This window comes from Nerophis lumbriciformis, linkage group LG09 (assembly GCF_033978685.3).
Source record: "Nerophis lumbriciformis linkage group LG09, RoL_Nlum_v2.1, whole genome shotgun sequence".
NCBI classification, from domain to species: Eukaryota; Metazoa; Chordata; class Actinopteri; order Syngnathiformes; family Syngnathidae; genus Nerophis; species Nerophis lumbriciformis.
The window spans coordinates 2,453,011-2,477,500 of record NC_084556.2 but is presented as its reverse complement, the minus strand read 5'-3'; the positions used below and the strand labels follow the sequence as shown (position 1 = coordinate 2,477,500).

The following is a 24,490-nucleotide window of genomic DNA, read 5'->3' as shown; positions in this document are numbered from 1 at the left end:
TAGAGATGCGCGGTTTGCGGGCACAACCGCGGAGTCCGCGGATTATCCGCGGATCGGGCGGATGCAATTTAAAAAAATTAGATTTTATCCGCGGGTCAGGTCGGGCGGTTGAAAAAAATAAAAAATAGATTTTAAATAGATTCAGGCGGGTGGCAGTTAAACCAATTGGTAAATATATATACATAGTTAAATGTTGTTACCCACATACGAAAAACGAGCAGGCACCTGCAGCATATGCCACAACAGAAGAAAAAAAAAAAAAAAGAGATGGACACTTTTACGGAGCGGAGAAGGGACGCCTCGCCGGGGTCCGGGACCGAGGCCCCTTCCCCCGAGAGGGCCCCACCGGGAGCCGTAGCTGAGGCGATCCGCGAGAAGGGCCCGACGCACGTCCAGGGTCACCACCGCGCCCACCGCACCGACACCCCGCCTCGTCCGCCTTCGCCGCGGCCGGCGTCACGCGCAGCAGGTAAGCAGCTTACCTGCCCGCCACCCCGTGGCCGGGGGCTCGTAACAGGGGTCACTCCGCGCGCTCCGCCCCCGCAGCTTACCTGCCCGCCACCCCTGTTACCGGGGGCGCGTAACAGGGGTCACTCCGCGCGCAGTGCGCTCACGAAAGGGGTGGGGCTCACCCTGGTTGATATAGACAGCAGGACGGTGGCCATGTAAGTCGGAACCCGCTAAGGAGTGTGTAACAACCCACCTGCCGAATCAACTAGCCCTGAAAATGGATGGCGCTGGAGCCTCGGGCCCATACCCGGCCGTCGCCGGCAGCGAGACGCGCTTGGAGGTGCGCTCAGCGCGGCTCCCATATGATTGCGCACTGGTGTGCGTCTGGGTCGTGACAGCGTGGCACGCGAATGTCTGTGCTGCATTGGATCAGTCTCCTTTCTTTAACAGGCAAAAGCTTTATAACCTCACTAATGCCTTGCATCGTCTATATTAGATATATAACAACGGGCGGGTGCGGGCGGATGCGGTTCTGATCAAATGTTACATCGGGTGGATGGCGGATGGTTGACGACTTTCTGTTGCGGTTGCGGATGAAATAATTGCCTATCCGCGCATCTCTAATACATACATATATATACATACATATATATGTATATATACACACACACACACACACACACATATATATGTATACATATATATATATATATATGTTTGTGTATACATATATATAGATGTATATACAAACCCCGTTTCCATATGAGTTGGGTTAGATGTAAATATACACGGAATACAATGATTTGCAAATCATTTTCAACCCATATTCAGTTGAATATGCTACAAAGACAACATATTTGATGTTCAAACTGATAAACATTATTTTTGCAAATAATCATTAACTTTAGAATTTGATGCCAGCAACACGTGACAAAGAAGTTGGGAAAGGTGGCAATAAATACTGATAAAGTTGAGGAATGCTCATCAAACGCTTATTTGGAACATCCCACAGGTGTGCAGGCTAATTGGGAACAGGTGGGTGCCATGATTGGAAGGATGGGGCGAGGGTCACCACTTTGTCAACAAATGCGTGAGCAAATTGTTGAACAGTTTAAGAAAAACCTTTCTCAAGCAGCTGTTGCAAGGAATTTAGGGATTTCACCATCTACGATCCGTAATATCATCGAAGGGTTCAGAGAAAAGGATTTGCAAATCATTTTATTCCTAGGTGTGGTGAAATTTGTCCTCTGCATTTGACCCATCCCCTTGTTCACCCCCTGGGAGGTGAGGGGAGCAGTGGGCAGCAGTGGTGCCGCGCCCAGGAATCATTTTTGGTGATTTAACCCCCAATTCCAACCCTTGATGCTGAGTACCAAGCAGGGAGGTAATGGGTCCCATTTTTATAGTCTTTGGTATACATACTAGTGTTGTAACGATACCAATATTTTGGTACCGGTACTAAATTTATTTTGGTACTTTTCTAAATAAAGGGGACCACAAAAAAATTGCATTATTGGCTTTATTTTAACAAAAAATCTTAGGGTACATTAAACATATGTTTCTTATTGCAGTTAAGTCCTTAAATAAAATAGTGAACATACAAGACAACTTTTCTTTTAGTAGTAAGGAAACAAACAAAGGCTCCTAATTTAGTCTGCTGACATATGCAGTAACATATTGTGTCATTTATCAGTCTATTATTTTTGTCAACATTATTTAGAAAATGAATTATTAATCTACTTGTTCATTTACTGTTAATATCTGCTTACTTTCTCTTTTAACATGTTCTATCTACACTTCTGTTCAAATGTAATAATCACTTATTCTTCTGTTGTTTGGATGCTTTACATTAGATTTGGATGATACCACAAATTTGGGTATCAATCCGATACCACGTAGTTACAGGATCATACATTGGTCATATTCAAAGTCCTCATGTGTCCAGGGACATATTTCCTGCGTTTATAAACTTAATATACATTTAAAAAAAAACGAAAGAAGATGTTGTGATGCCAAAAAATATCGACGTAATCATAGTAGTAGCGACTAGATACACTCCTGTACTTGATATCATTACAGTGGATGTTAGGTGTAGATCCACCAATGGCGTTTGTTTACATTGTGACGCCGGTGAGCTACGGTGTGTAGTGAAGCATGTTTAGCTATTCCTCGTCCTGCAGGGATGATACTTGTAAGAAACGTACTTTATTCGTCACCATGGAGACCAGGATTAGTGATTTAGAAGTAGCTAAAACACTGCAGACTGCGGATGGACGTTAGCCGCTAGCTAGCTGTCTTAAAGCACCTCTTCCTGAGGGCGTTTCAGTGTTATAACTTCAATCAATCAATGTTGACGGTCCCTGACACAAGGCTGAAGCTTAGAGGTGACAGAGCTTTCGCCGTTGCTGCTCCCAAGCTCTGGAACGACCTACCCCTGAGTGTTAGACAAGCCTCCTCTCTTCCTGTTTTTAAATCTCTCTTAAAAACATACTTTTATTCCATGGCTTTTAACACTGAGTGATATCCATCCTGCAATGGCGCCCCATAATACACCTGCTGTGATCCTGTTTTTATGTTTTTATGTTTTTATTAATTCTATTTTAATTATTTATTTTTTATCATGTTCTGTTTGTGTTGTGTTGTGTTTGCTCGGTACTCGTTTTATCTTTTAACCTGCTCATTGTACAGCACTTTGGCTACCCCTGTGGTAAATTTTAAATGTGCTTTATAAATAAAGTTGATTTGATTTGATTTGATGTTTATTTATATAGCCCTAAATCACAAGTGTCTCAAAGGGCTGCACAAGCCACAACGACATCCTCGGTATAGCCCACATAAGGGCAAGGAAAAACTCACCCCAGTGGGACGTCGATGTGAATGACTATGAGAAACCTTGGAGAGGACCGCATATGTGGGTAACCCCCCACCCCCTCTAGGGAGACCGAATGCAATGGATGTCGAGTGGGTCTAACATAATATTGTGAGAGTCCAGTCCATAGTGGATCCGGCATAACAGTAAGAGTCCAGTCCACAGTGGGGTCAGCAGGAAACCATCCCGAGCGGAGACGGGTCAGCAGCGCAGAGATGTTCCCAACCGATATACAGGCGAGCGCAGGGCGTCGTTAAAGTTGTTAGTGAGGTTATCAATAGAGCCGACATAATTTGGGAATGGTGCCATTACCGAAGGCAGTAGGCCAGCAAGAGTCATCGTTGTGGCAGCATTAATGTTGCGGCTGCTATAGTAGTTATTATTATTAGTTTGTTGACAATGAGTCAGAACTTCGAATTTTATAAGGTAATGATCGGACATTACTTTAGTATACGGGAGTATCGTAACTTTGGAGGTGGTGACACCCCTGACCAGCACTAGATCTATCGTATTTCCGTTGCGATGCGTAGGTTCATTTATTATTTGTGTAAGACCACAGCTATCAATTATAGTCTGGAGCGCCATGCACTGAGGGTCCGATGGGGTATTCATATGGATATTAAAGTCCCCCATTATGATTATATTGTCGGCGTGCGTCACTAAATCAGCAACGAACTCTGAAAATTCACTGATGAAGTCCGAATTGGGTCCTGGGGGGCGGTAGATAACAGCCAGGTGGAGAGGCAGCGGTGTGACAAACCTCATAGTAAGCATCTCAAACGAGTTATATTTATTATTTAGGTTCGGGGTAAGATTAAAGTTTTTTATTGTGGATGAGTGCAACTCCCCCACCCCTTTTAATGGGACGGGCAATATGCACTCCCGCATAGCCAGGAGGAGACGCCTCACCCAGCGCAAAGAAATCGTCTGGTTTGAGCCAGGTCTCGGCGAGACCAATAACATCAAGATTATTGTCTCTAATGACCTCATTAACTAATAACGTTTTGGAAGATAATGATCTTATGTTTAAGAAGCCCATATTATAGGTAGTGGGCTGTTTTGAGGAGTTTTTGTTGAAATTATCCGTAGTAGCAATATTTATAATGTTGTGTTTATTATGTGTAGTGCAATTTAAATAATTTCGACCATATCTAGGAATTGATATGACGGGAATTTTCCGATTGTTTGCTTGATGTTGTGATAAACCGAAAGCATCATAACTTGCCACCTCAGTAGAGTGCATGTCTACTTCTGACACAGAAAAAACATTTTTTGAGTTGTGTATTGTTCTAAAATAGTTGCTATGTGTGCAGGTATTATCCAGCCTGGCGCTGGCTAGTTCTATTTTAACTAACTTCTCCTAAAAAGAATAACAAGAGTAATAAATACAATAATATGTACATATTCCATATCATGGTGGTTGGCTACAACTTACACTAGAAAGATTACACTCTAACCGTGTATTATTATTACTTTATGACAGTTATGACAGTTATGAGAATGATGTAATGCAAACATAGATTTTAACCTGCCTTGGCTTGGATGAATCTGTCCTATTTAAACATTATTTAATACATCTGCATGCCCCTCGCCTGCCAGTCTCCCTCCTTCAATGAAAGGTCTTTAATGATGAAAATAACTGAAATAAATAATACAGAAATGACTGTGATCCCTGTGACGAACCGTCCTAAATGTCCCATTTTGTCTCCATAAATCCTTCATGCACCCAGAGACGTCTCACTTTGAAGTCTGCCCGTTTTAGAAACAACACCCCGGAAAAGGGAATTCAAAACTCAAACCTTACTAATAAATCATGCGCACAAAAAGGGAAGATGCGAGCTGGTGGAGAAAATATACCGTATTTTCCGGACCATAGGGCGCACCGCCGATGAATGGTCGGCATATATATATATTTTTTTATATATATACACAGGTAAAAGCCAGTAAATTAGAATATTTTGAAAAACTTGATTTATTTCAGTAATTGCATTCAAAAGGTGTAACTTGTACATTATATTTATTCATTGCACACAGACTGATGCATTCAAATGTTTATTTCATTTAATTTTGATGATTTGAAGTGGCAACAAATGAAAATCCAAAATTCCGTGTGTCACAAAATTAGAATATTACTTAAGGCTAATACAAAAAAGGGATTTTTAGAAATGTTGGCCAACTGAAAAGTATGAAAATGAAAAATATGAGCATGTACAATACTCAATACTTGGTTGGAGCTCCTTTTGCCTCAATTACTGCGTTCATGCGGCGTGGCATGGAGTCGATGAGTTTCTGGCACTGCTCAGGTGTTATGAGAGCCCAGGTTGCTCTGATAGTGGCCTTCAACTCTTCTGCGTTTTTGGGTCTGGCATTCTGCATCTTCCTTTTCACAATACCCCACAGATTTTCTATGGGGCTAAGGTCAGGGGAGTTGGCGGGCCAATTTAGAACAGAAATACCATGGTCCGTAAACCAGGCACGGGTAGATTTTGCGCTGTGTGCAGGCGCCAAGTCCTGTTGGAACTTGAAATCTCCATCTCCATAGAGCAGGTCAGCAGCAGGAAGCATGAAGTGCTCTAAAACTTGCTGGTAGACGGCTGCGTTGACCCTGGATCTCAGGAAACAGAGTGGACCGACACCAGCAGATGACATGGCACCCCAAACCATCACTGATGGTGGAAACTTTACACTAGACTTCAGGCAACGTGGATCCTGTGCCTCTCCTGTCTTCCTCCAGACTCTGGGACCTCGATTTCCAAAGGAAATGCAAAATTTGCATGGTTGGGTGATGGTTTGGGGTGCCATGTCATCTGCTGGTGTCGGTCCACTCTGTTTCCTGAGATCCAGGGTCAACGCAGCCCTCTACCAGCAAGTTTTAGAGCACTTCATGCTTCCTGCTGCTGACCTGCTCTATGGAGATGGAGATTTCAAGTTCCAACAGGACTTGGCGCCTGCACACAGCGCAAAATCTACCCGTGCCTGGTTTACGGACCATGGTATTTCTGTTCTAAATTGGCCTGCCAACTCCCCTGACCTTAGCCCCATAGAAAATCTGTGGGGTATTGTGAAAAGGAAGATGCAGAATGCCAGACCCAAAAACGCAGAAGAGTTGAAGGCCACTATCAGAGCAACCTGGGCTCTCATAACACCTGAGCAGTGCCAGAAACTCATGGACTCCATGCCACGCCGCATTAACGCAGTAATTGAGGCAAAAGGAGCTCCAACCAAGTATTGAGTATTGTACATGCTCATATTTTTCATTTTCATACTTTTCAGTTGGCCAACATTTCTAAAAATCCCTTTTTTGTATTAGCCTTAAGTAATATTCTAATTTTGTGACACACGGAATTTTGGATTTTCATTTGTTGCCACTTCAAATCATCAAAATTAAATGAAATAAACATTTGAATGCATCAGTCTGTGTGCAATGAATAAATATAATGTACAAGTTACACCTTTTGAATGCAATTACTGAAATAAATCAAGTTTTTCAAAATATTCTAATTTACTGGCTTTTACCTGTATATGATTTTTTTCATATATAAGGTGCACCGGATTATAAGGCGCATTAAAGGAGTCATGTTATTATCATTTTTTTCCTCAATGTAAAACACTTCCTTGTGGTCTACATCAGTGTTTTTCAACCGTTTTTCAGCCAAGGCACATTTTTTGCGTTGAAAAAATGCGGAAGCTCACCACCAGCGGGAATCATTAAAAAACAAAAAGCAGTTGACAGTGAAAAGTCGTTGTCGCAATTGTTGGATATAACTTTAAAGCATAACCAAGCATGCATCACTATAGCTCTTGTCTCAAAGTAGGTGTACTGTCACCACCTGTCACATCACACCCTGACTCATTTTGAGGTTTTTGCTGTTTTCCTGTGCGTAGTGTTTTAGTTCTTGTCTTGCGCTCCTATTTTGGTGGCTTTTTCCTCCTTTTTTTTGGTATTTTCCTGTAGCAGTTTCATGTCTTCCTTTAAGCGATATTTCCCGTATCTACTTCGTTTTAGCAATCAAGAATATTACAGTTGTTTGTATCCCTCTTTGAGAGGACATTGTTGTTTGTCACGTCAAGTTCGGATGTACATTGCCTTTGCTCCACAGTAAGTCTTTGCTGTCGTCCAGCATTCTGTTTTTGTTTACTTTGTAGCCAGTTCAGTGCATAGCCTTCCCTACGCTTTAATGCCTTTTTTTTAGGGGCACTCACCTTTTGTTTATATAGACAGCACAGACACTCAACAACAACACATCATTTGCAGACTATAATTACTGGTTTGCAAAAAAGATTTTTAACCCAAATAGGTGAAATTAGATAATCTCCCACGGCACACCAGACTGTATCTCACGGCACACTAGTGTGCCGCGGCACAGTGGTTGAAAAACACTGGTCTACATAACATGTAATGGTGGTTCTTTGGTCAAAATGTTGCATAGATGATGTTTTACAGATCATCTTCAAGCCGCTTTCTGACATTCGCGTCCGGATGCGCCGTTTTGTGGGCGGTCTTATTTACGCGCCTCACCTTCGACAGCGTCTTCTCACCGTCATCTTTGTTGTAGCGGTGTAGCGTGCAAGGACGGGAGTGGAAGAAGTGTCCACGCACTGTGACTTGTGGTTAGAGTGTCCGCCTAGATCGGTAAGTCGAGTCATACCAAAGACTATAAAAATGGGACTCATTACCTCCCTGCTTGGCACTCAGCATCAAGGGTTGGAATTGGGGGTTAAATCACCAAAAATGATTCCCGGGCGGTGATCAAGGGCATAGTTTAGACATAGTTTATTATTCTTCGGTCAATGGTCAACAAAATAAACAAACAGTTGTACATTCATAGATTGAAAATGAAGATGTTGCAGACCGAAAGGGTTTAGGCTGAAGTTGAACACTTATTATTATTACTTAAGGGTGATGGGTCAAATGCGAGACAATGGTGCACTGTTAACCATAACAACTTTCAGAATTAGTGAGCCATGACAAAAGTTAAAGTTAAAAAGTTAAATGTACCTATGATAGTCACACACACACTAGGTGTGGCGAAATTATTCTCTGCATTTGACTCATCACCCTTGATCACCCCCCTGAGAGGTGAGGGGAGCAGTGAGCAGCAGCGGTGGCCGCGCCCGGGAATTGTTATTGTAAGAGCGAACGCTGAGGAACTCTTTTTCTACCGTTTCTGCATATTACTTACACATACAAAGTCTACAAAGCGGGAAAAAAGCGCATCCAAAAAGTATACAGTAATAAACGTGTCCGCATCATTCAACCTACTGCGTCATGAGCCTAATGAATTAGACACTGGGTGTCGACACAAAAAAATTTAAAAAAATTATCACTTACCACAACTTAAAAACAACAGCGTATTTTCCGGACCATATGGCGCACCGGATTATAAGGCACACTGCCGATGAGCGTGTATAATTTTATACAAATAGGCGCAACAAAGGGATAATATTATTTTTTTCTAAATGTAAAACACTTCCTTGTGGTCTACATAACATGTAATGGTGGTTCTTTAGTCAAAATGTTGCATAGATGATGTTTTACAGATCATCTTCAAGCCGCTTTCTGACATTCGCGTCCGGATGCGCCGTTTTGTGGGCGGTCTTATTTACGTGCCTCACCTTCGACAGCGTCTTCTCCCCGTCATCTTTGTTGTAGCGGTGTAGCGTGCAAGGACGGGAGTGGAAGAAGTGTCAAAAGATGGAGCTAACTGTTTTAACGACATTCAGACTTTACTTCAATCAATAACGGAGCAGCATCTCCTCATCCGGAAACAACCACACCGGAAATGTGTCCCGACCGGAACTCTAGTAACTAAAGTCCCTTGGGTGAATAATGTAAACTCACTACACCGGTATGTTTTAGCGCTTTCATGGCGAGTTTACTGACATATATAAGTAAGAACTTTACACTACTTTATATTAGAAATGGCAACAGCGGAGGATGAATGTCCCATAACAAGAAGATAGAGAAAAATAAGAAGCTTATCGACTACTTTTGCATAATGTTGCGAAACAAAACGCCAGATAATATGTCAGGGTCCATTATGTCTTGTAAATAATGTTTTTTATAATGCTTTATTATTGTTATAATCACACAACATGTGTAAGTTACATGTAAATACCTGAATATTGTTCGATGTTTTGTCAATGTGGAACCATTGTCTCGTTGTCCCTCCAACTGCAATAATTACTGTGACACCTGTCTTTATATATGCGTTGGACACGCCTTCCAACTTCCCTTTTGTCTACCACAGGGGTGCTCACACTTTTTCTGCAGGCGAGCTACTTTTCAATTGATCAAGTCGTGGGGATCTACCTCATTCATATGTATAATTTATATTTACTTATTTATGAAATATATGTTTTTGTTAACAAGTTAAAGGTGTTTAATGATAATGCAAGCATGTTTAACACATATAGTTAATATTGTTAATACATTAAAGGTGTTTAATGATAATACAAATATGTTTAATACATATAGTTAATATTGTTAACAAGTTAAAGGTGTTTAATGATAATACAAGCATGTTTAACACATAGTTAATATTGTTAAAAAATTAAAGGTGTTTAATGATAATACAAGAATGTTTAATACATATAGTTAATATTGTTAACAACTTAAAGGTGTTTAAAGATAATACAAGCATGTTTAACACATATAGTTAATATTGTTAACAAGTTAAAGGTGTTTAAAGATAATACAAGCATGTTTAACACATATAGTTAATATTGTTAATAAGTTAAAGGTGTTTAAAGATAATACAAGCATGTTTAACACATATAGTTAATATTGTTAATAAGTTAAAGGTGTTTAAAGATAATACAAGCATGTTTAACACATATAGTTAATATTGTTAACAAGTTAAAGGTGTTTAAAGATAATACAAGCATGTTTAACACATATAGTTAATATTGTTAACAAGTTAAAGGTGTTTAAAGATAATACAAGCATGTTTAACACATATAGTTAATATTGTTAATAAGTTAAAGGTGTTTAAAGATAATACAAGCATGTTTAACACATATAGTTAATATTGTTAATAAGTTAAAGGTGTTTAAAGATAATACAAGCATGTTTAAAACATATAGTTAATATTGTTAATAAGTTAAAGGTGTTTAAAGATAATACAAGCATGTTTAACACATATAGTTAATATTGTTAATAAGTTAAAGGTGTTTAAAGATAATACAAGCATGTTTAACACATATAGATTCCTTTCTTTCATGAAGACAAGAATATAAGTTGGTGTATTACCTGATTCTGATGACTTGCATTGATTGGAATCGGACAGTAGTGCTGATAATGTCCGCATTTTCAAATGGAGGAGAAAAAAAGTCCTCCTTTCTGTCCAATACCACATGAAAGTGGTTGGTTTTTGGCATCTTATTTGTCCAGCTTCCGTACTCCTTTGTATACACTTTACAAGAAATACATTGTCGGCAAACTCCGTAGCTTGCTAGCTTGTGCACGCCAGCTTTCTGAGACTCTTATTTTGTTAGCGCAACTGTGCAGTCGGTCTTTGGAGTTTTGACGACAGGTACGGCGCCAGAGTCTGTTGAAATAAAGTGTTTCTCGCCTTTCAGTCGGTAATTTTAATGAGCTGGCAGCAGCCAGCGTCATCTCAGAAGACCCTCGGGTGCCGTGAATGTCAATCAAGTGACGTCATAGTGAAGATTTATGATCGCTCATTTTTAGGACTATTTTTTTAATGCCTGGCTGGTGATCGACTGACACACCCTCCGAGATCGACCGGTAGCTCGTGATCGACGTAATGAGCACCCCTGGTCTACCATAACGGGAGAGGGACTCGACGACGGCAAAAACTTATTGACAACAAGTGTATTCCGTGTTTTATCACTAAAGTGCAGCTGAGCAATCCATGGTGTCGGTCGTGTTTCATAAAAGCCACACAACGCAGAGGAAAAGACCACCGGTTACACACACACCATAATAATACTCGTATGTTGAAGCACAGTACAATCCATCAAGCGGTGCGGCTTCGTAGCTTACCAAAGTCGTACTAAAACATTTTGATAGATTTGTAATGCTGTGTATTTTCAATGGAACATATAAAATGTTGGTGTTGTTTACTTGAGTCATATTGCCATCATATTGCAGTCTTATGTTTGACTGCCATCTACTGGTCACGCTTATCATTACACCATGTACCAAACAAAATTGCTATTAGATGCACCGGGTTATAAGGCGCACTGTCAAGTTTTGAGAAGAAAACAAGGATTTTAAGTGCGCCTTATAGTCCGGAAAATACGGTATACAAACCGCGGTGCCTTCACTGACCTGTGTGCGAGCGTAGGTGGCGTTTGAGCGCAGTGTGGCTCGGGAAGGTCCGGTTGCATTCGCTGCAGATGTAGCTGCGGACGCCGGCGTGGACCTCCATGTGCTGCTGCAACGCCGGCTGGGTCTGGAAACGCTTCCCGCAGAGCAGGCAGAAGATGGCCATGTCCGACCCTGAACACACGCAGAACATCGACAACAAATCAACATCAGGTCAATAACTTGCTTCATTTGCGTTTGGTTGGCTGCAAACACAATCTGCAGGTGTCGCCTCTAGTGGTGGGAATACGCTATTGCGCATTTGTACGGTACTATCGCATGTTGAAAAAGCCATATTGGACCAAAAATACAAAAAACAATTCTGTCTGGAGCCGCAAAAAAATTCCACGCAAGTCAGTAACATCAACAAAGCTCACCTTTGTGCATTCATGCACAGCATAAAACGTTTGGTGGACAACATGAGACAAAGAAGGAGTGGCATAAAACACGTCTTCCTGTGGCAGCGACGGAGAAACTTGTACATGTAAACAAACTACGGTGAGTTCAAGGATCGCTAAAATTAGTAGGACAAAACGGTGCTTTCCAAATACTCTCATCAGTGAGGCATGTATAATATAAACATTGTGATTTCTAACTAGCCTAAATAGCATGTTAGCATGGATTATTAGCACTCCACGCAAGTCAGTAACATCAACAAAGCCCACCTTTGTGCATTCACGCACAGCATAAAACGTTTGGTGGACAACATGAGACAAAGAAGGAGTGGCATAAAACACGTCTTCCTGTGGCAGCGACGGAGAAAGTTGTACATGTAAACAAACTACGGTGAGTTCAAGGATCGCTAAAATTAGTAGGACAAAACGGTGCTTTCCAAATACTCTCATCAGTGAGGCATGTATAATATAAACATTGTGATTTCTAACTAGCCTAAATAGCATGTTAGCATGGATTATTAGCACTCCACGCAAGTCAGTAACATCAACAAAGCTCACCTTTGTGCATTCACGCACAGCATAAAACGTTTGGTGGACAACATGAGACAAAGAAGGAGTGGCATAAAACACGTCTTCCTGTGGCAGCGGCGGAGAAAGTTGTACATGTAAACAAACTACGGTGAGTTCAAGGACCGCTAAAATTAGTAGGACAAAACGGTGCTTGCCAAATACTCTCATCAGTGAAGCATGTATAATATAAATATTGTGATTTCTAACTAGCCTAAATAGCATGTTAGCATGGATTATTAGCACTCCACGCAAGTCCGTAACATCAACAAAGCTCACCTTTGTGCATTCACGCACAGCATAAAACGTTTGGTGGACAAAATGAGACAAAGAAGGAGTGGCATAAAACACGTCTTCCTGTGGCAGCGACGGAGAAAATTGTACATGTAAACAAACTACGGTGAGTTCAAGGATCGCTAAAATTAGTAGGACAAAACGGTGCTTTCCAAATACTCTCATCAGTGAGGCATGTATAATATAAACATTGTGATTTCTAACTAGCCTAAATAGCATGTTAGCATGGATTATTAGCACTCCACGCAAGTCAGTAACATCAACAAAGCTCACCTTTGTGCATTCACGCACAGCATAAAACGTTTGGTGGACAACATGAGACAAAGAAGGAGTGGCATAAAACACGTCTTTCTGTGGCAGCGACGGAGAAAGTTGTACATGTAAACAAACTACGATGAGTTCAAGGATCGCTGAAATTAGTAGGACAAAACGGTGCTTGCCAAATACTCTAATCAGTGAAGCATGTATATTATAAACATTGTGATTTCTAACTAGCCAAATAGCATGTTAGCATGGGTTATTATCACTCCATGTAAGTCAGTAACATCAACAAAGCTCACCTTTGTGCATTCACGCACAGCATAAAACGTTTGGTGGACAAAATGAGACAAAGAAGGAGTGGCATAAAACCCGTCTTCCTGTGGCAGCGACGGAGAAAGTTGTACATGTAAACAAACTACGGTGAGTTCAAGGATCGCTGAAATTAGTAGGACAAAACGGTGCTTGCCAAATACTCTCATCAGTGAAGCATGTATAATATAAACATTGTGATTTCTAACTAGCCTAAATAGCATGCTAGCATGGACTATTAGCACTCCACGCAAGTCAGTAACATCAACAAAGCTCACCTTTGTGCATTCACGCACAGCATAAAACGTTTGGTGGACAACATGAGACAAAGAAGGAGTGGCATAAAACACGTCTTCCTGTGGCAGCGACGGAGAAAATTGTACATGTAAACAAACTACGGTGAGTTCAAGGATCGCTAAAATTAGTAGGACAAAACGGTGCTTGCCAAATACTCTCATCAGTGAAGCATGCATAATATAAACATTGTGATTTCTAACTAGCCTAAATAGCATGTTAGCATGGATTATTAGCACTCCACGCAAGTCAGTAACATCAACAAAGCTCACCTTTGTGCATTCACGCACAGCATAAAACGTTTGGTGGACAAAATGAGACAAAGAAGGAGTGGCATAAAACACGTCTTTCTGTGGCAGCGAGGGAGAAAGTTGTACATGTAAACAAACTACGGTGAGTTCAAGGATCGCTAAAATTGGTAGGACAAAACGGTGCTTGCCAAATACTCTCATCAGTGAAGCATGTATAATATAAACATTGTGATTTCTAACTAGCCTAAATAGCATGTTAGCATGGATTATTAGCACTCCACGCAAGTCAGTAACATCAACAAAGCTCACCTTTGTGCATTCACGCACAGCATAAAACGTTTGGTGGACAACATGAGACAAAGAAGGAGTGGCATAAAACACGTCTTTCTGTGGCAGCGACGGAGAAAGTTGTACATGTAAACAAACTACGATGAGTTCAAGGATCGCTAAAATTAGTAGGACAAAACGGTGCTTGCCAAATACTCTAATCAGTGAAGCATGTATATTATAAACATTGTGATTTCTAACTAGCCTAAATAGCAAATGCTAGCATGGTTTATTAGCACTCCACGCAAGTCAGTAACATCAACAAAGCTCACCTTTGTGCATTCACGCACAGCATAAAACGTTTGGTGGACAACATGAGACAAAGAAGGAGTGGCATAAAACACGTCTTCCTGTGGCAGCGGCGGAGAAAGTTGTACATGTAAACAAACTATGGTGAGTTCAAGGACCGCTAAAATTAGTAGGACAAAACGGTGCTTGCCAAATACTCTCATCAGTGAAGCATGTATAATATAAACATTGTGATTTCTAAATAGCATGTTAGCATGGATTATTATCACTCCACGCAAGTCAGTAACATCAACAAAGCTCACCTTTGTGCATTCACGCACAGCATAAAACGTTTGGTGGACAAAATGAGACAAAGAAGGAGTGGCATAAAACACGTCTTTCTGTGGCAGCGACGGAGAAAGTTGTACATGTAAACAAACTACGGTGAGTTCAAGGACCGCTAAAATTAGTAGGACAAAACGGTGCTTGCCAAATACTCTCATCAGTGAAGCATGTATAATATAAATATTGTGATTTCTAACTAGCCTAAATAGCATGTTAGCATGGATTATTAGCACTCCACGCAAGTCAGTAACATCAACAAAGCCCACCTTTGTGCATTCACGCACAGCATAAAACGTTTGGTGGACAACATGAGACAAAGAAGGAGTGGCATAAAACACGTCTTCCTGTGGCAGCGACGGAGAAAGTTGTACATGTAAACAAACTACGGTGAGTTCAAGGATCGCTAAAATTAGTAGGACAAAACGGTGCTTTCCAAATACTCTCATCAGTGAGGCATGTATAATATAAACATTGTGATTTCTAACTAGCCTAAATAGCATGTTAGCATGGATTATTAGCACTCCACGCAAGTCAGTAACATCAACAAAGCTCACCTTTGTGCATTCACGCACAGCATAAAACGTTTGGTGGACAACATGAGACAAAGAAGGAGTGGCATAAAACACGTCTTCCTGTGGCAGCGGCGGAGAAAGTTGTACATGTAAACAAACTACGGTGAGTTCAAGGACCGCTAAAATTAGTAGGACAAAACGGTGCTTGCCAAATACTCTCATCAGTGAAGCATGTATAATATAAATATTGTGATTTCTAACTAGCCTAAATAGCATGTTAGCATGGATTATTAGCACTCCACGCAAGTCCGTAACATCAACAAAGCTCACCTTTGTGCATTCACGCACAGCATAAAACGTTTGGTGGACAAAATGAGACAAAGAAGGAGTGGCATAAAACACGTCTTCCTGTGGCAGCGACGGAGAAAATTGTACATGTAAACAAACTACGGTGAGTTCAAGGATCGCTAAAATTAGTAGGACAAAACGGTGCTTTCCAAATACTCTCATCAGTGAGGCATGTATAATATAAACATTGTGATTTCTAACTAGCCTAAATAGCATGTTAGCATGGATTATTAGCACTCCACGCAAGTCAGTAACATCAACAAAGCTCACCTTTGTGCATTCACGCACAGCATAAAACGTTTGGTGGACAACATGAGACAAAGAAGGAGTGGCATAAAACACGTCTTTCTGTGGCAGCGACGGAGAAAGTTGTACATGTAAACAAACTACGATGAGTTCAAGGATCGCTGAAATTAGTAGGACAAAACGGTGCTTGCCAAATACTCTAATCAGTGAAGCATGTATATTATAAACATTGTGATTTCTAACTAGCCAAATAGCATGTTAGCATGGGTTATTATCACTCCATGTAAGTCAGTAACATCAACAAAGCTCACCTTTGTGCATTCACGCACAGCATAAAACGTTTGGTGGACAAAATGAGACAAAGAAGGAGTGGCATAAAACCCGTCTTCCTGTGGCAGCGACGGAGAAAGTTGTACATGTAAACAAACTACGGTGAGTTCAAGGATCGCTGAAATTAGTAGGACAAAACGGTGCTTGCCAAATACTCTCATCAGTGAAGCATGTATAATATAAACATTGTGATTTCTAACTAGCCTAAATAGCATGCTAGCATGGACTATTAGCACTCCACGCAAGTCAGTAACATCAACAAAGCTCACCTTTGTGCATTCACGCACAGCATAAAACGTTTGGTGGACAACATGAGACAAAGAAGGAGTGGCATAAAACACGTCTTCCTGTGGCAGCGACGGAGAAAATTGTACATGTAAACAAACTACGGTGAGTTCAAGGATCGCTAAAATTAGTAGGACAAAACGGTGCTTGCCAAATACTCTCATCAGTGAAGCATGCATAATATAAACATTGTGATTTCTAACTAGCCTAAATAGCATGTTAGCATGGATTATTAGCACTCCACGCAAGTCAGTAACATCAACAAAGCTCACCTTTGTGCATTCACGCACAGCATAAAACGTTTGGTGGACAAAATGAGACAAAGAAGGAGTGGCATAAAACACGTCTTTCTGTGGCAGCGAGGGAGAAAGTTGTACATGTAAACAAACTACGGTGAGTTCAAGGATCGCTAAAATTGGTAGGACAAAACGGTGCTTGCCAAATACTCTCATCAGTGAAGCATGTATAATATAAACATTGTGATTTCTAACTAGCCTAAATAGCATGTTAGCATGGATTATTAGCACTCCACGCAAGTCAGTAACATCAACAAAGCTCACCTTTGTGCATTCACGCACAGCATAAAACGTTTGGTGGACAACATGAGACAAAGAAGGAGTGGCATAAAACACGTCTTTCTGTGGCAGCGACGGAGAAAGTTGTACATGTAAACAAACTACGATGAGTTCAAGGATCGCTAAAATTAGTAGGACAAAACGGTGCTTGCCAAATACTCTAATCAGTGAAGCATGTATATTATAAACATTGTGATTTCTAACTAGCCTAAATAGCAAATGCTAGCATGGTTTATTAGCACTCCACGCAAGTCAGTAACATCAACAAAGCTCACCTTTGTGCATTCACGCACAGCATAAAACGTTTGGTGGACAACATGAGACAAAGAAGGAGTGGCATAAAACACGTCTTCCTGTGGCAGCGGCGGAGAAAGTTGTACATGTAAACAAACTATGGTGAGTTCAAGGACCGCTAAAATTAGTAGGACAAAACGGTGCTTGCCAAATACTCTCATCAGTGAAGCATGTATAATATAAACATTGTGATTTCTAAATAGCATGTTAGCATGGATTATTATCACTCCACGCAAGTCAGTAACATCAACAAAGCTCACCTTTGTGCATTCACGCACAGCATAAAACGTTTGGTGGACAAAATGAGACAAAGAAGGAGTGGCATAAAACACGTCTTTCTGTGGCAGCGACGGAGAAAGTTGTACATGTAAACAAACTACGGTGAGTTCAAGGATCGCTAAAATTGGTAGGACAAAACGGTGCTTGCCAAATACTCTCATCAGTGAAGCATGTATAATATAAACATTGTGATTTCTAACTAGCCTAAATAGCATGTTAGCATGGATTATTAGCACTCCACGCAAGTCAGTAACATCAACAAAGCTCACCTTTGTGCATTCACGCACAGCATAAAACGTTTGGTGGACAAAATGAGACAAAGAAGGAGTGGCATAAAACACGTCTTCCTGTGGCAGCGACGGAGAAAGTTGTACATGTAAACAAACTACGGTGAGTTCAAAGACCGCTAAAATTAGTAGGACAAAACGGTGCTTGCCAAATACTCTCATCAGTGAAGCATGTATAATATAAACATTGTGATTTCTAACTAGCCTAAATAGCATGTTAGCATGGATTATTAGCACTCCACGCAAGTCAGTAACATCAACAAAGCTCACCTTTGTGCATTCACGCACAGCATAAAACGTTTGGTGGACAAAATGAGACAAAGAAGGAGTGGCACAAAACCCGTCTTCCTGTGGCAGCGACGGAGAAAGTTGTACATGTAAACAAACTACGGTGAGTTCAAGGATCGCTAAAATTAGTAGGACAAAACGGTGCTTGCCAAATACTCTCATCAGTGAAGCATGCATAATATAAACATTGTGATTTCTAAATAGCATGTTAGCATGGATTATTAGCACTCCATGCAAGTCAGTAACATCAACAAAGCTCACCTTTGTGCATTCACGCACAGCATAAAACGTTTGGTGGACAAAATGAGACAAAGAAGGAGTGGCATAAAACACGTCTTCCTGTGGCAGCGACGGAGAAAGTTGTACATGTAAACAAACTACGGTGAGTTCAAGGATCGCTAAAATTGGTAGGACAAAACGGTGCTTGCCAAATACTCTCATCAGTGAAGCATGTATAATATAAACATTGTGATTTCTAAATAGCATGTTAGCATGGATTATTAGCACTCCATGCAAGTCAGTAACATCAACAAAGCTCACCTTTGTGCATTCACGCACAGCATAAAACGTTTGGTGGACAACATGAGACAAAGAAGGAGTGGCATAAAACACGTCTTCCTGTGGCAGCGACGGAGAAAGTTGTACATGTAAACAAACTACGGTGAGTTCAAAGACCGCTAAAATTAGTAGGACAAAACGGTGCTTGCCAAATACTCTCATCAGTGAAGCATGTATAATATAAACATTGTGATTTCTAAATAGCATGTTAGCATGGATTATTAGCACTCCACGCAAGTCAGTAACATCAACAAAGCTCACCTTTGTGCATTCACGCACAGCATAAAACGTTTGGTGGACAACATGAGACAAAGAAGGAGTGGCATAAAACACGTCTTTCTGTGGCAGCGACGGAGAAAGTTGTACATGTAAACAAACTACGATGAGTTCAAGGATCGCTAAAATTAGTAGGACAAAACGGTGCTTGCCAAATACTCTCATCAGTGAAGCATGTATAATATAAACATTGTGATTTCTAACTCGCCTAAATAGCATGTTAGCATGGATTATTAGCACTCCACGCAAGTCAGTAACATCAACAAAGCTCACCTTTGTGCATTCACGCACAGCATAAAACGTTTGGTGGACAAAATGAGACAAAGAAGGAGTGGCATAAAACCCGTCTTCCTGTGGCAGCGACGGAGAAATTTGTACATGTAAACAAACTACGGTGAGTTCAAGGATCGCTAAAATTAGTAGGACAAAACGGTGCTTGCCAAATACTCTCATCAGTGAAGCATGTATAATATAAACATTGTGATTTCTAACTAGCCTAAATAGCATGTTAGCATGGATTATTAGCACTCCACGCAAGTCAGTAACATCAACAAAGCTCACCTTTGTGCATTCACGCACAGCATAAAACGTTTGGTGGACAACATGAGACAAAGAAGGAGTGGCATAAAACACGTCTTTCTGTGGCAGCGACGGAGAAAGTTGTACATGTAAACAAACTACGATGAGTTCAAGGATCGCTAAAATTAGTAGGACAAAACGGTGATTGCCAAATATTCTAATCAGTGAAGCATGTATATTATAAACATTGTGATTTCTAACTAGCCTAAATAGCAAATGCTAGCATGGTTTATTAGCACTCCACGCAAGTCAGTAACATCAACAAAGCTCACCTTTGTGCATTCACGCACAGCATAAAACGTTTGGTGGACAACATGAGACAAAGGAGTGGCATAAAACACGTCTTCCTGTGGCAGCGGCGGAGAAAGTTGTACATGTAAACAAACTATGGTGAGTTCAAGGACCGCTAAAATTAGTAGGACAAAACAGTGCTTGCCAAATACTCTCATCAGTGAAGCATGTATAATATAAACATTGTGATTTCTAACTAGCCTAAATAGCATGTTAGCATGGATTATTAGCACTCCACGCAAGTCAGTAACATCAACAAAGCTCACCTTTGTGCATTCACGCACAGCATAAAACGTTTGGTGGACAAAATGAGACAAAGAAGGAGTGGCATAAAACACGTCTTTCTGTGGCAGCGACGGAGAAAGTTGTACATGTAAACAAACTACGGTGAGTTCAAGGATCGCTAAAATTAGTAGGACAAAACGGTGCTTGCCAAATACTCTCATCAGTGAAGCATGCATAATATAAACATTGTGATTTCTAACTAGCCTAAATAGCATGCTAGCATGGACTATTAGCACTCCACGCAAGTCAGTAACATCAACAAAGCTCACCTTTGTGCATTCACGCACAGCATAAAACGTTTGGTGGACAAAATGAGACAAAGAAGGAGTGGCATAAAACACGTCTTCCTGTGGCAGCGACGGAGAAAATTGTACATGTAAACAAACTACGGTGAGTTCAAGGATCGCTAAAATTAGTAGGACAAAACGGTGCTTTCCAAATACTCTCATCAGTGAGGCATGTATAATATAAACATTGTGATTTCTAACTAGCCTAAATAGCATGTTAGCATGGATTATTAGCACTCCACGCAAGTCAGTAACATCAACAAAGCTCACCTTTGTGCATTCACGCACAGCATAAAACGTTTGGTGGACAACATGAGACAAAGAAGGAGTGGCATAAAACACGTCTTTCTGTGGCAGCGACGGAGAAAGTTGTACATGTAAACAAACTACGGTGAGTTCAAGGATCGCTAAAATTAGTAGGACAAAACGGTGCTTGCCAAATACTCTCATCAGTGAAGCATGTATATTATAAACATTGTGATTTCTAACTAGCCTAAATAGCAAATGCTAGCATGGATTATTAGCACTCCATGCAAGTCAGTAACATCAACAAAGCTCACCTTTGTGCATTCACGCACAGCATAAAACGTTTGGTGGACAAAATGAGACAAAGAAGGAGTGGCATAAAACACGTCTTTCTGTGGCAGCGACGGAGAAAGTTGTACATGTAAACAAACTACGGTGAGTTCAAGGATCGCTAAAATTGGTAGGACAAAACGGTGCTTGCCAAATACTCTCATCAGTGAAGCATGCATAATATAAACATTGTGATTTCTAACTAGCCTAAATAGCATGCTAGCATGGACTATTAGCACTCCACGCAAGTCAGTAACATCAACAAAGCTCACCTTTGTGCATTCACGCACAGCATAAAACGTTTGGTGGACAACATGAGACAAAGAAGGAGTGGCATAAAACACGTATTTATGTGGCAGCGACAGAGAAAGTTGTACATGTAAACAAACTACGGTGAGTTCAAGGATTGCTAAAATTAGTAGGACAAAACGGTGCTTGCCAAATACTCTCATCAGTGAAGCATGTATAATATAAACATTGTGATTTCTAACTAGCCTAAATAGCATGTTAGCATGGATTATTAGCACTCCACGCAAGTCAGTAACATCAACAAAGCTCACCTTTGTGCATTCACGCACAGCATAAAACGTTTGGTGGACAAAATGAGACAAAGAAGGAGTGGCATAAAACCCGTCTTCCTGTGGCAGCGACGGAGAAAGTTGTACATGTAAACAAACTACGGTGAGTTCAAGGATCGCTAAAATTAGTAGGACAAAACGGCACCGTCTTATCAGTGAAGCATAAACACAGACATATTAAACAGTGGGCTTTCTAACAATTAGGAAGGTTTGTGTTATGTTTGTTCTACTACAGAAACGTCATTAAAACAACAAATACATTTATATCTCTTTCCACTAGGGCGGTGCTAAAGAGCCGCATGCAGCTCTCGAGCCGCCGGTTGCTGACCCCCGGACTAAACCGATGTTCGTCTTTTTGATAGTCTTTTGCAACCTTCTCTTGGAAATTTGCCTCCTTGTGGGACCTTAATTTATTTTATAAAAATACATCAAATGCTGTAATAATAACATATTTTATTCATAGAACACTATTTAAAAACTTTACAGGGTAATACAAAAATGCACACACACACACAAAACAAAATATATGCAGACATAACGTCAAAAACATAAGTATGCATTAAACATAAATAACCTACATTTGGGAAAAACTCATCAACACAGTGCACTCACTCCAACTATGGCACAGGAAAACACCTTTATATTGCAAACTCAACCATGTTTTTTTAATAATTAATTTTAAGCAATTATATAATCTTAATTATAAATAATTGTTATTAAATGCATATGTTTTGTAAATATTTAAAATAATTATTAAAAAATCCACATGAACAGTATGTCTAATCAACTACAGTATGTATAAAAAATATTCTAGATAATTATAAGTGAATTTATTAAATAACTAAACTAAATCCACATGAACAGTATGTCTAATCAACTACAGTATGTATAAAAAATATTCTAGATAATTATAAATGAATTTATTAAATAACTAAACTAACCTTGGTCAAAAACTGGACCAACAATAATGTTTTTAAACAAATGACAATAATGCAATTAATCGTGTTATTATTCCTTAAAATGTGTTACAAATATATTCTACATAAAAAGTTAAAAAAGCTGAAGTGCCAATGATTGTCACACACACAAACACTAGATGTGGCGAAATTATTCTCTGCATTTGACCCATCACCCTTGATCACCCCCTGGGAGGTGAGGGGAGCAGTGAGCAACAGCGGTGGCCACGCCCAGGAATCGTTTTTGGTGATTTAACCCCCAATTCCAACCCTTGATGCTGAGTGCCAAGCAGGGAGGTAATGGCTCCCATTTTTATAGTCTTTGGTATGACTCGGCCGGGGGTTTTGAACTCACGACCTACCGATCTCAGGGCAGACACTCTAACCCAGTGGTTCTTAACCTTGTTGGAGGTACTGAACCCCGCCAGTTTCATATGCGCATTCACCGAACCCGTCTTTAGTGAAAAAAAATAAAAATAAATAAATTAAATCTTAATTCATCAATATTAATCATTTCATGATTAATATTATATTAAATAAACACTAATAACGATATATGTTACAAACAGAAAGTTACAGGAATGTACACATAGGTTAATTATAATTATAGGTGAATCTATCAAAATTAATCCTATTAAATGATTTACTCTAAAACTGCACCAACATGAATGTTTTTAAACAAATAATAATAATACAATGAATTGTGTTATTTCTCAAAATAATGTGTTAAAAATACATTCTACATAATTATAGTTGAATCCATTAAAAACTATCCTACTAAATGACTTAGTCTAAAACTGAACCAACATGAACGCTTTAAAAAGAATGATAATAATATAATTAATTGTGTTATTTTTCAAAATTCCGTGTTAAAAATACAGTAAAGGCCAAAAGTTTGGACACACCTTCTCATTCAATGCGTTTTCTTTATTTTCATGACATTGTAGATCGTCACTGAAGGCATCAAAACTATGAATGAACACGTGGAATTATGTACTTAACAAAAAACGGTGAAATAACTGAAAACATGTTTTATATTCTAGTTCCTTCAAAATAACCACCCTTTGCTCTGATTACTGTTCTGCACACTCTTGGCATTCTCTCGATGAGCTTCAAGAGGTAGTCACCTGAAATTTTTGTGAAGTTCTCACTTCACAGGTGTCATAGTTTTGATGTCTAAAATAAAGAAAACACATTGAATGAGAAGATGTGTCCAAACGTTTGGCCAGTACTGTATATTCTAGATAATTAGAGGTGAATCCAGTAAAAAAATGACTGAACCAACATGAGTGTTTTTAAAAAAGTAAAAAAGTCCCCTCGCCGGGAACGCTTTAGGATCTCCTTGGGAGGAGCTGGACGAAGGGGCTAGGAAGAGTGACGCCTGGGCTTCTCTGCTTAGGCTGCTGCCCCCGCGACTCCACCACAAATAGTAATTAACTGGGTTATTTTTCATAAGACATTAAACACAATTACACAACTAAATCTGGTTTTCACATGAACAACTAGAATCAAATTTAATAGGCATTCAAAATTAATTACTTAGATTCAGAGGTGGGACCAAGTCATTGTTTTGCAAGTCACAAGTAAGTCTCAAGTCTTTGCCCTCAAGTCCGAGTCAAGTCCCGAGTCAAGACAGGCAAGCCCCGAGTCAAGTCCAAAGTCAAGACTGGAAAGTCTCAAGTCAAGTCCTAAGTCCTGCATTTTGAGTTTCGAGTCCTTTCAAGTCCTTTTAACCACA

At 40.0% G+C, this 24,490-nt stretch overlaps 1 protein-coding gene across 3 annotated transcripts in view; it reads right to left on the bottom strand.

Annotated features, from left to right (window-relative positions):
- The window catches only part of zbtb16a (zinc finger and BTB domain containing 16a), a 485,240-nt gene that overhangs the window by 68,129 nt on the left and 392,621 nt on the right, over positions 1–24,490 (bottom strand). For all 3 annotated transcript variants that reach the window (XM_061962821.2, XM_061962820.2, XM_061962822.2), the window contains exon 5: positions 11,616–11,786. In XM_061962821.2, coding sequence (XP_061818805.2) covers positions 11,616–11,786 — 171 coding nt within the window. The remainder of the gene's footprint in view (positions 1–11,615; positions 11,787–24,490) is intronic.